We start from the raw sequence: 10946 nt of genomic DNA, 5'->3' as shown, positions 1-10946 counted from the left end.
CCAAAGACAAAAACCACATGATGATCTCAATAGATGCAGAAAGGCATTTGACAAAATTCAACAGCCCTTCATGCTAAAAACTCTCAATAAATTCATTATTGATGGGACATATCTCAAAATAATAAGAGCCATTTATGACAAACCCACAGCCAATATCATACTGAATGGGCAAAAACTGGAAGCATTCCCTTTGAAAAGTGGCACGAGACAGGAATGCTGTCTCTCACCACTCCTATTCAATGTAGTGTTGGAAGTTCTGGCCAGGGCAATCAGGCAGGAGAAAGAAATAACAAGCAAGATATAACTTAGCAAATGTAAATTTAGGATATTCAGTTAGGGTATTCAATTAGGAAAAGAGGAAGTCAAATTGTCCCTGTTTGCAGATGACATGATTGTTTATTTAGAAAACCCCGTCATCTCAGCCCAAAATCTCCTTAAGCTGATAAGCGACTTCAGCAAAGTCTCAGGATACAAAATCAATGTGCAAAAATCACAAGCATTCTTATACACCAATAACAGACAAACAGAGAGCCAAATCATGAGTGAACTCCCATTCACAATTGCTTCAAAGAGAATAAAATACCTAGGAATCCAACTTACAAGGGATGTGAAGGACCTCTTCAAGGAGAGCTACAAACCACTGCTCAGTGAAATAAAAGAGGACACAAACAAATGGAAGAACATTCCACGCTCATGGATAGGAAGAATTAATATTGTGAAAATGGCCATACCGCCCAAGGTAATTTATAGATTCAATGCCATCCCCATCAAGCTACCAATGACTTTCTTCACAGAACTGGAAAAATCTACTGTAAAGTTCATACCTTCTGGTTTTGTTTTTTCTGTCAAATGCCAGAAACAGATTCAACCCTTTCCTGCATCACTATGAAGCGCTCATGTCAGTCAAACTCCATCAGTGTTGTGGAATAAAGGAATAATGAGTTGTGGACTTTCACCCTATTATTTATACTTTCACTTTCATAAATGTATATCTGATTCAATCAATTAATCAGCAGAAAGTCACAAGCTCAATCAGGATTAACTGGGTGGAACTTCAGAATCTAATCAGACATCATTTTCTGATTGAAGCTGGTTGTTGAGAAGGGGAGGGTGTGGTTAGAAAGGTCCATAAAAGCTCCCACAGGTGCACAGAAGAGACCCGAAGCCCTGGCACCTGGAGTACTGCTTGGTTCTCGGAGAGGTCGCAGCACCCTGCAAAGTGAGTCCAGCTCTGGTAAGTCACCCCCTCCTTAGGTTCATGCCCATCTGATCTGCAGCCAGCCAGTCAGGGACGGTGACCTGCAGCCCAAGGTGGCAGAGAGAACTTCCTTGTCTGTTTTCAGATGAACAGATTTAGGCTGTGATTTTTCCTCTAAATGTAGTTTTGTCTTCATCCCCCAAAATTTGATTTGTCTTTGGTTTTTGTCATTTCAAATTTTGTATCCAAGCAGTTTTTTTTAAACAAAAGATATTAAAAACTTATAACTAGTTGAATTTCTATTTCATGACATTTGAAATTATTGGTTTTTGTGCCCTTAGATTATAGTTCACAGACTTGATGGCATTGTGATTTTACATGTTAGGCTCTCATTTTTACTAAAACCTTAAATATTCCATAGACCATTCTCAAGAGTGGAGTCTTTGTTCTGAATATGGGATCAATTTTTTTTCCCCCTAGATTCCATCCTAAAGTGGGTCATTGTGAGTCTGTGTGAGAGATCAACATTGGAACCTTCATCTGAGAGTTAGAGTTTTTATCCCTAACTTCCACAGGCTCTAGAATACTGTCACGGTGCTTTCACAATTTTTTGTTACAATTTTTCAAAATAAAAAATAATGGCACTGATTCCAAGGAGTCCCTTTAGTCTTCTGCAAGCATGTTAATTGTGGGAACTGAGAATGTAGGCTGTGTGGGGCCACAGGACATTCTCATTCCATTGTTTTAGGGTGGTAAGTGACAAGAAATATTTTCTTGAAAAGGTGGAGCTTAGCTTTCAGGATCCTCAGCAACGCTTCCCAGTGTTACTGAGATTTAGTGCAGCAATGGTTGAAAATGAATGGGCCAGTGGTCACCTGCCCCCTCCTCATCGTTTGGAAGACAATCTTCATGGTACCAGCAGGAGCAGAATTACGGATTTGTGTTCAGAAAGTGCAGAGCGGAATTGGGGTGAACTAATTACCTTTCCATCACTACCACAGCAATAGCATTGGCACTAGGAGATGATGAAGTAATGTGATTTGCCATAAGAATCATGCTCTTTCTTTGAAAGTTTTCCACGCAGATTCATCAGCATGAGCCTCCAGGCCCCACCCAGACTCCTGGAGCTGGCTGAGCAGAGTCTGCTGAGGGACGGAGCCTTGGCCATCCCCACCCTGGAGAAGCTGCCCAGGGAGCTCTTTCCCTCTCTGTTCATAGAGGCCTTTACCAGGAGATGCTGCGAGACCCTGAAAACTATGGTGCAGGCCTGGCCCTTCACCTGTCTTCCTCTAGGGTCCCTGATGAAGTCGCGTCCTCTGGAGACGTTTGGAGCTGTGCTGGAGGGGCTTGATGCACTGCTTGCCCAGAAGGTTCGCCCCAGGTGAGGTGACCCAGCTGACCAGGTGGGGAGGGCCCAGACATCCAGGGTAGGGTTGGCAGGGTCAGAAAGAGTGGGAGGCCCAAGGGTGGCCCAGAGTCTTCTGATGAGGCTGGGGAGGAAGCTCAGAGAGGCCTTGGCCATTGTCCAGCCTCTGGGAAAAGACTGCTCACCATGCAGGGCCCACTGAAGGATCAGGAACGGGGTTCCTCCCAGTGGCAATTGAAGACACTAGCAGTGGGGACCAGGCAGGTTTCAAGGAGAAAGAGGGATGGAGAAAAGACAGAGAGTGGGAGAAGCAGCAGGGAGGGGAGTCACTGATGTCTGGGATGTGGATAAAAGCTCAAATCGTTGAGTAAATTTGGAGCCTCTCTTCTCTTTTACCCACAGGCGGTGGAAACTCCAAGTGCTGGACTTGCGGGATGTGGATGAGAACTTCTGGGGCATATGGTCTGGAGCTTCCGCACCCTCCCCAGAGGCCCTGAGTAAGAGACAAACAGCAGAGAACTGTCCAAGGCTGGGTGGGCAGCAGCCCTTGATGGTGACCCTAGACCTTTGCTTCAAGAATGGGACTCTGGATGAATGCCTCACCCGCTTCTTAGAGTGGGGCAAACAGAGAAAAGGCTTACTGCATGCGTGTTGCAAAGAGCTGCAGATTTTTGGAATGCCCATCCACAGTATCATAGAGGTCCTGAACATGGTGGAACTAGACTGTATCCGGGAGGTGGAAGTGTGCTGGCCCTGGGAGCTGTCCATTCTTATAAGGTTTGCCCCTTACCTGGGCCAGATGAGGAATCTCCGCAAACTTGTCCTCTTCAACATCCATGTCTCTGCCTGCATTCCCCCAGACAAGAAGGAGCAGTTTATCACCCAGTTCACCTCTCAGTTCCTCAAGCTGGACTACTTCCAGAAGCTTTACATGCACTCTGTCTCTTTCCTCGAAGGCCACCTGGACCAGCTGCTCAGGTGAGGAAGGATGGTGAGCTTTCTGTGCAGACCACAGCAGAGCCTTTCTCTGTTACAGTAAACACCAGGGGGTATCTACTGTGAGCCAGCTTGTGACGAGGTCACAGTGAAGGGGACACTAGAATACTGGGCTAGATGCTATAGAGAGGCTGCCATGCTAGGATGCTAGCAACTGCAGGTTCAGATCTAGTGAGAGTACATTTGTGAATTCCTCCCGAGGATGTGTGTCTAAGTTAAGATGATGGGAAATAGGGAGTTGAAGAGGGCACTAAAGAAGAGAAAGCCCATCACACCCCTCTGTTTTAAAATATAAGGTCTGTCCTCACCTGCCTAGTGAACAGGCAAAATCCTGTCTCTCCCTCTGTCAGTAAAATGCTTTGAGCTCCAAGTCAGGTAACTAATGTATGGGAAATACATGATGATGGAATAGAGGGTGAGGGAGCAGGAGTGAAGAAGGGAGAAAGTGATAGACGGTTTGCTGATGATACAGGCGTGTCAGGGACTCCTGCAGCCTGGCCACCCCAGCTGATGTTGCAGGATTCCGCCTGGGTTATTCTTTATGTCTGTGTCTCCACTGTGCTCCTGTGGCCCAGAGATGTGGTTTTCTGCCTGACACATGAAGAAAAGGAGCCTTAGAGTTCATGGGCTTGACCCAGTCACCTGAGTGATGGTGAAGGACTGAGCCTCAATTGGGACTGTCCTGAAGGAGCAGAGTCTCCGTTCCCACACCCCGGGTGCTGACTATCCTCAGATGAGCAGAGCAGCCTTGGGTTGTGGAGACTGTCATCTCTCACCATGAGGTCTTCCCACCACTCTCCTCTAACTCCTTCTTGTTCTCTCCCAGGTGTCTCCAGGCCCCCTTGGAGACGGTCGTCATGACTGACTGCCTGCTGTCAGAGTCGGACTTGAAGCATCTCTCTTGGTGCCCGAGCATCCGTCAGCTAAAGGAGCTGGACCTGAGGGGCATCACACTGACCCATTTCAGCCCTGAGCCCCTCGCTGTTCTGCTAGAGCAAGTTGAGGCCACCCTGCAGACCCTGGACTTAGAGGACTGTGGGATCACGGACTCCCAACTCAGCGTCATCCTGCCTGCCCTGAGCCGCTGCTCCCAGCTCAGCACCTTGAGCTTCTGTGGGAACCTCATCTCCGTGGCCGCCCTGGAGAACCTGCTGCGCCACACCGTCGGGCTGAGCAAGCTGAGCCTGGAGCTGTACCCTGCCCCTCTGGAGAGTTATGATGCCCAGGGTGCTCTCTGCTGGAGGAGATTTGCTCAACTTGGGGCTGAGCTGATGAAGACACTGAGGGACTTAAGGCAGCCCAAGACTGTTGTGTTCAGCACTGTCCCCTGCCCTCACTGTGGCATCAGGGCCTCCTATGACCTGCATCCCAGTCACCGCCTCTGCTGAATGCCTGCCCATCAGGGTGGATATATTTAGAGCTTTCTTCTGGTCATTTGGGAACTGAATCCTAGGCCATGAGTGCATCAGCTCACTGCAACTTCCACCTCGCAGGTTCAAGGGATTCTCCTGCCTCAGTCTCCCGAGTAGCTGGAATTACAGACATGTGCCACCATGCCTGGATAATTTTTTGTATTTTAAGGAGAGAAGGGGTTTCTTCATGTTGGTCAGGCTGGTCTCGAACTCCCGACCTCAGGGGATCCACCTTCCTCGGCCTCCCAAAGTGCTGGGATTACAGGCATGAGCTGCCACACCTGGCTCATAATAGTAAAATTTTAAAAATACCGTAAAATATGATCCTTGCAACACTAAATTACACCATACGATCTGATCTACCAGCAGATGGCACCCGAGACTGATGGACTGGAAATTTTGATCTTAGAATCATTAGGAATGAATCGAGTCCTGAACTGCCCACCATGCCCCCTGCTGGCTCCTGGGGCTTTGCTGTTTGGAAGAGTCATGATGAAATTTGTGGTGACTTGAAGAAACTTAGCCCCATTGCATGCCTTGGGTTCCTGTTGCCTCCCTGTTGTCAGGAATAGGAGGCGGGATTGAAACGTGGAAAATGCTGGGACTTCTGCTGAGAAGAGCTAAAAGATCAAGATGTATTGATCTTACTGTATGCCAGGCCCCATGCCAAACCCTAAACATGAACCATCTTATTGGATTCTACCAGGGTCCCATAAGCTGTTGGACAACACCATCCTCATTTTACAGGGAACCTGAGGCTCTTGGCTAAGATCCCTGACAGCAACACCAGCCCCTGAATCCTCAGCAGGATCCTTCACTTGAGTGCCGTTATGCAGGCTTCCTCAGCACAGGGAAGGTCACTCATCACCCACAGGCACTTGATCGTTCTCCACCCTTCGATGATGTGAGATTCCAAAACACGCTGCACTAGTCTCTTCCTGATTGCGGAGGGCGAGGCAGGGTGGGGGAGCGTTATGAGAAAATCTTTCATCGATCTGACCTAGCTCCCCAAAAAGATGTACCTTTTTAAATGTCAGATGGAAATATTTAAAAAGTGTTACATGCCTGTATAGTTTTAGTATTTTATTTAAAGGGAGTGTGGCTGTCTTTACTGGCTACAACCAGTTTAATTCAAGAAGGGCTGCTAGTCATCAAGGGAACAAGCAAGGGTTGGTGCCGCCCAGAGGCTGCAGTTAATACACAATATGGACATCCCCTTCCAGGGCAGCGGGAATAGAGTGGCTCCTTGTGCAGTGAAGCTTATGTCCACCAGCTAAGGCTTCTGGAACCATGTGGAGACTCACAAGGAATGGCCAGGGTCTCAGCATCTGGCGAGCAGTGAAAGACTCTGAGAAGAGGGTGCTTTCCATGTGGATTGGCTCACTGTTCTTGCCCACTAATGTTCCAGACCCTGAGTGTCCACCTAGTGTGTATTAACCCACTGAACAGCCACAGAAACTAACAAGGAGGTAACAGATGTCTAAAGAGAAGTGAAGAACTGGAGAAGGCTGAGTGTGGTGGCTCAAAGTTATAATCCCTGCACTTTGGGAGGCCAAGGCAGGAGAATCACTTGAGCTCAGGAGTTCCAGATCATCCTGAGCAACAAAGCGAGAACTTGTCTCAACTAAAAAAAGTATCCAGGCCTGGTGGTTCACATGCTTGTAGTCCTAGCTACTCAGGAGGCTGAGGTGGGAGGATCGCTTGAACCCAGGAGATTGAGGCTGCAGTGAGCTATGACTGTGCCACCTCACTCTAGCCTGGGTGACAGAGCGACACCTTTAAAAAACAAACAAAAAAAGAGCCAGACGCAGTGGCTCACACCTGGAATCCCAGCACTTTGGGAGGTCGAGTTGGGTGGATCACCTGAGGTCAGGAGTTTGAGACCAGCCTGACCAACATAGTGATGAAACCCTGTCTGTACTAAAAATAAAAAAATGAGCTGGGCATGGTGGCACAGGCCTGTAATCCCAGCTACTTGGGAGGCTGAGGCAGCAGAATCTCTTAAACCGTGGAGATGGAGGTTGTAGTGAGCCAAGATGTTGCTATTGCGCTCCACATTACAGCTTGGGCAACAAGAGTGAAACTCTGTCTCAAAAATAAGGAAGGGAGGAAATTGATTAAAATAACCAAATTTCATGTAAATGCCTTGATTTTCTTGGGTTACATCTTATTGATTGGACAACCTAGTCCCCCCCTCACTTTTTTTTTGCATCAATAACTGAAGATTCCTGAGGCTTAAACTGGAAAGCAGGTTACTTGATAATAGAGGGCACCAGACAGCTTCCATTTAGTTTCCCTTTATTTCTGACTGTTTCTCTATAACCATCCATGGAAGGGGAACTCCCTCATGTATTCTCAAACCTGAATTCCACTCTAGACATTCCCATTCCCATTTTTGACTCTATAGGACACAGGTCCCCAAAGTCCCATTGAATCCATGTCAACATTTCCCCCAAGTCCGGCCCCTGCTTGATCACCTTTCCTTTCCCACTTCAGAGCCGGTGTCTGAAACGGTGGTTTCTGTGCTCACATTAGGATGTATGTAAGACCTAGGTTTTAGTTTCCAAGTGTCCAGAAGAAAGCCACCCAAATAGGCAGGTGTTCAACAGCAGCGTTGATCTATGTTCAGGCCATAAAACGTCCTGTTGCCACAGTCAGGGCAGTAGTCAGTACAGAACAAGATCCTCTTGGGGTGCCTTAAGTCCCTCACTCTCCCCATCAGCTCAACCCCAAGTTGGGCAAATCTGCTGTGGCAGAGAGTACCATCAGCATCATAACTGTCCTGCGGGGCAGGATACAGCTCCAGGCATAAGTTGTTGAGTCTGATTGTGTGGCACAGCAGGTTCTCCAGGGTGGCCATGGAGATGGGATTTCCACAGAAGCTGAAGGTGGTGAGCTCAAAGCAGCGGCTCAGGGCAGGCAGGATGGTGCTGACTTGGGAGTCTACGATGCCACAGTCATCTAAGTCCAGGTACTCAAGGGTGCCTGCAACTTTTTCTAGCAGAACTTGGAGAGGCACAAGACTGACATTGGCCAGTCTGACGCCCTTCAGGTCCAGGGTCTTTAGTTGACTGACACTCGGGCACTGGGACAGATGCCTCAAGTCTGATTCCAAAAGCACACAGTTAGTTATTGCGAGGATCTTTAACGGGGTCTTCAGACAGCTGGGGAGACAGAACAAGAAGTTACTTCTGGGGAATTGTAGGGGTGAGTTGAGGGTAGTGTGGAATGTCAAGGTGAAGGGAAAAGACTATTTTGCCCAAGCCCAGGGTCATTCTGATTGTCTGGTCAACGCTTAGGACGCTGTGTGATGAAGAGCTTTGCCACTGAGGTCAATTCCATTTTAGGCCCAGCACAGTAACTCACACCTATAATCTCAGAACTTTGGGAGGCTGAGACTGGTGGATTACTTGAGGTCAGGAGTTTGAGACCAGCCTGGCGATCATGCCAAAACACTATCTCTACTAAATATGCAAAAATTAGCTATGTGTGGTGGTGGGCACCTGCAATTCCAGCTACTTGGGAGGCTGAGGCAGGAGAATTGCTTGAACCCAGGAGATGGAGGTTACAGTGAGCAGACATCTGCCACTACACTCCAGCCTGGGTGACAGAGCGAGACTCTGTATCAAAAAAATAAAAATAGAAAGATCCATTTGAGGCTGAGTCTTTTCACCATCATTTATAGGAATGGATCAAGTTCACAGAATCCCTAAAGCTCCCTTTCCTCATCTGTCAGGCAGAAAACCACATCTCTGGGCCACACGAGCCCAGTGGAGACACAGGCAGAAGGGACAAACCCATACTGGATCCTGCAACATCAGCTGGGGTGGGCAGGCTGCACACGTCCCTGACATGCCTGTATCATCAGCAAGCCATCTATCACTTTCACCACTCTTTGTGCCTGCTCCCTGACCCTCTGTTTCAGAATCATGCATTTCCTAGGTAATTAATTTAACTAGAGCTCAAACCAACCCATTACGACAGGGAATTAGAGATGGGATCATTCGTGTTCACCAAGCGGTGGGGCACAAAGCTTATATTCTGAAATGTGCAGGTTTGCTGAGCATCCCCCTCTTTGGTGCCCACTTCGCTTCCTCACTTCCCATCATCTTCTTAAAAATTATCTTGTTGCCTGGGCGCGGTGGCTCACGCCTATAATCCCAGTACTTTGGGAGGCTGAGGCGGGTGGATCACCTGAGGTGAAGAGTTTGAGAATAGTCTGGCCAACATGGTGAAATCCTGTCTCGGCCGGGCGCGGTGGCTCAAGCCTCTAATCCCAGCACTTTGGGAGGCCGAGACGGGCGGATCACGAGGTCAGGAGATCGAGACTAGCCTGGCTAACACGGTGAAACCCCGTCTCTACTAAAAAAATACAAAAAACTAGCCGGGCGAGGTGGCGGGCGCCTGTAGTCCCAGCTACTCGGGAGGCTGAGGCAGGAGAATGGCGTAGACCTGGGAGGCGGAGCTTGCAGTGAGCTGAGATCCGGCCACTGCACTCCAGCCTGGGCGACAGAGCGAGACTCTGTCTCAAAAAAAAAAAAAAAAAAAAAAAAAGGAAATCCTGTCTCTACTTAAAATATAAAAATTAGCCAGGTGTGGTGGCCCACGTTTGTAATCCCAGGTACTTGGGAGGCTGAGGCAGGAGAATCGCTTGAACCCAGGAGGTGGAGGTTGCAGGGAGCTGAGAGGTCACAGCTGCACTCTAGCCTGGACAATTAAAGTGAAACTCCTTCTCAAAGAAAAAAAATTATCTTGTTTGTTTTTATTTTTTATTTATTCATTCCTAACAGGGGTCTTGCTATGTTACCCAGACTGGTCTTAAACTCCTAGGCTCAAGTTATCCTCTTGCCTCAGACTCCCAAAGTGCTAGGATTACAGGCATGAGCCACCATTCCTGGCCTATTTTTCATCATCTTAACTTAGACACATCCTTGGGAAGAATTCAGAAAGGCACCCTCACTTGATCTGAACCCTCCAGTAGCTGGCTTCCTAGCATGGCTGCCTCTCTATAGCATCTACCTCAGCTGATGTCTCTGCCTTTATTGGGATGGTTGCGTGATACCCATTCAGGACAGAGCCACCAACGGGACAATACGTGGACATTCTAGTGTCCCCTTCACTGTTACATCCTCATGGGCTGGCTCACAGTAGATGCCCACTAGCGTTTATTGTAACATAGGCTCTGCTGTGGTCTGCAGAGGAAGCTCATCCCCCTCCCTCACCTGAGCAGCTGGTCCAGGTGGCCTTCAAGGAAAGATACAGAGTTCATATAAAGCTTTTGGAGGTAGTGCAGCTTGAGGAACTGAGAGGTGAACTGGGTAACAAACTCCTCCTGCTTTGTGGAAACGTAGTGAGAGACGTCCACGTGGGAGAGATCGAGCTTCTGAAGATTCCTCATCTGGCCCAGGTAGGGGGTAAACTGTGTTAGGATGGGCAGTATCCAACTGCAATTCACTTCCACCTCCTGGATACAGTCCAGGTTCACCATTTTCAGGATGTTTCTGATATTGTGGAAGGGCATTCCCAAAATTCTCAGCTTCTTACAGCACAGGTGTAGTAAACCTTCCCTCTGCTTGACCCACAGAAGGAGGCAGGTGAGGTATTCATCCAGAGTCCTGGTCTGGAGCCAAAGGTCTATGAACACAGTGAAGGGCTGCTGTCCTCTCATGCTTGGACAGTCCTGCACTGGTTTTCTGCTCCTCATGGCATTGGGAAAGCACCCATGGGCCATGGATTCAGACCAAACCATCCAGAAGTTCTCACTGACATCCTGTAAATCCAGCACTTGAAGCTTCCACCGCCTGTGGGAAAATAGAGGCGAGACTGAGAATGTAAGGACTCACTTCTGAACTTATACTCCACATCCCGGATAGCAGCTGCTCCCCTCCCTGCTTCTTCTCCCTCTCTCTGACTGTTTTCCACCCTGTTTTCCCCTTGGATCCTGCCCAGTTCCACTTTTTTTTTTTTTTTTTTT

General features: G+C 48.3%; 2 protein-coding genes across 2 annotated transcripts in view; one reads left to right on the top strand and one right to left on the bottom strand.

Moving 5' to 3' along the window:
• The first annotated feature begins 2286 nt into the window (after nt 1-2286).
• Nucleotides 2287-5028, top strand: LOC112610654 (PRAME family member 12-like). Its single transcript, XM_025364055.1, has 3 exons — nt 2287-2579; nt 2967-3542; nt 4387-5028. Exons 1-3 carry the CDS (start codon nt 2293-2295, stop codon nt 4946-4948), a joined length of 1425 nt encoding a protein of 474 aa, XP_025219840.1. The 5' UTR covers nt 2287-2292; the 3' UTR covers nt 4949-5028.
• Nucleotides 5029-7574: 2546 nt separating this feature from the next.
• LOC112622993 (putative PRAME family member 26) overlaps nt 7575-10946 on the bottom strand; it is a 21689-nt gene continuing 18317 nt past the window's right edge. The window contains exons 3-4 of the mRNA XM_025383150.1: nt 10195-10773; nt 7575-8136 (exon numbers count right to left, since the gene is read on the bottom strand). Of these exons, the coding sequence (XP_025238935.1) occupies nt 7575-8136; nt 10195-10773 (1141 nt within the window). The remainder of the gene's footprint in view (nt 8137-10194; nt 10774-10946) is intronic.

Source organism: Theropithecus gelada, chromosome 1 (assembly GCF_003255815.1).
Source record: "Theropithecus gelada isolate Dixy chromosome 1, Tgel_1.0, whole genome shotgun sequence".
Lineage (NCBI taxonomy): Eukaryota > Metazoa > Chordata > Mammalia > Primates > Cercopithecidae > Theropithecus > Theropithecus gelada.
The sequence above is the reverse complement of the archived record's forward strand: the minus strand, read 5'-3'. Positions and strand labels throughout refer to the sequence as shown.

Bases quoted from the DNA above. Each gene is read 5' to 3' on its own strand.
- LOC112610654 (XM_025364055.1), top strand. From the start codon at position 2,293: ATGAGCCTCCAGGCCCCACCCAGACTCCTGGAGCTGGCTGAGCAGAGT. The intron at 2,580-2,966 runs GTGAGGTGACCC...TTTTACCCACAG, and splicing joins GCCCAGAAGGTTCGCCCCAG to GCGGTGGAAACTCCAAGTGC. The intron at 3,543-4,386 runs GTGAGGAAGGAT...GTTCTCTCCCAG, and splicing joins CACCTGGACCAGCTGCTCAG to GTGTCTCCAGGCCCCCTTGG.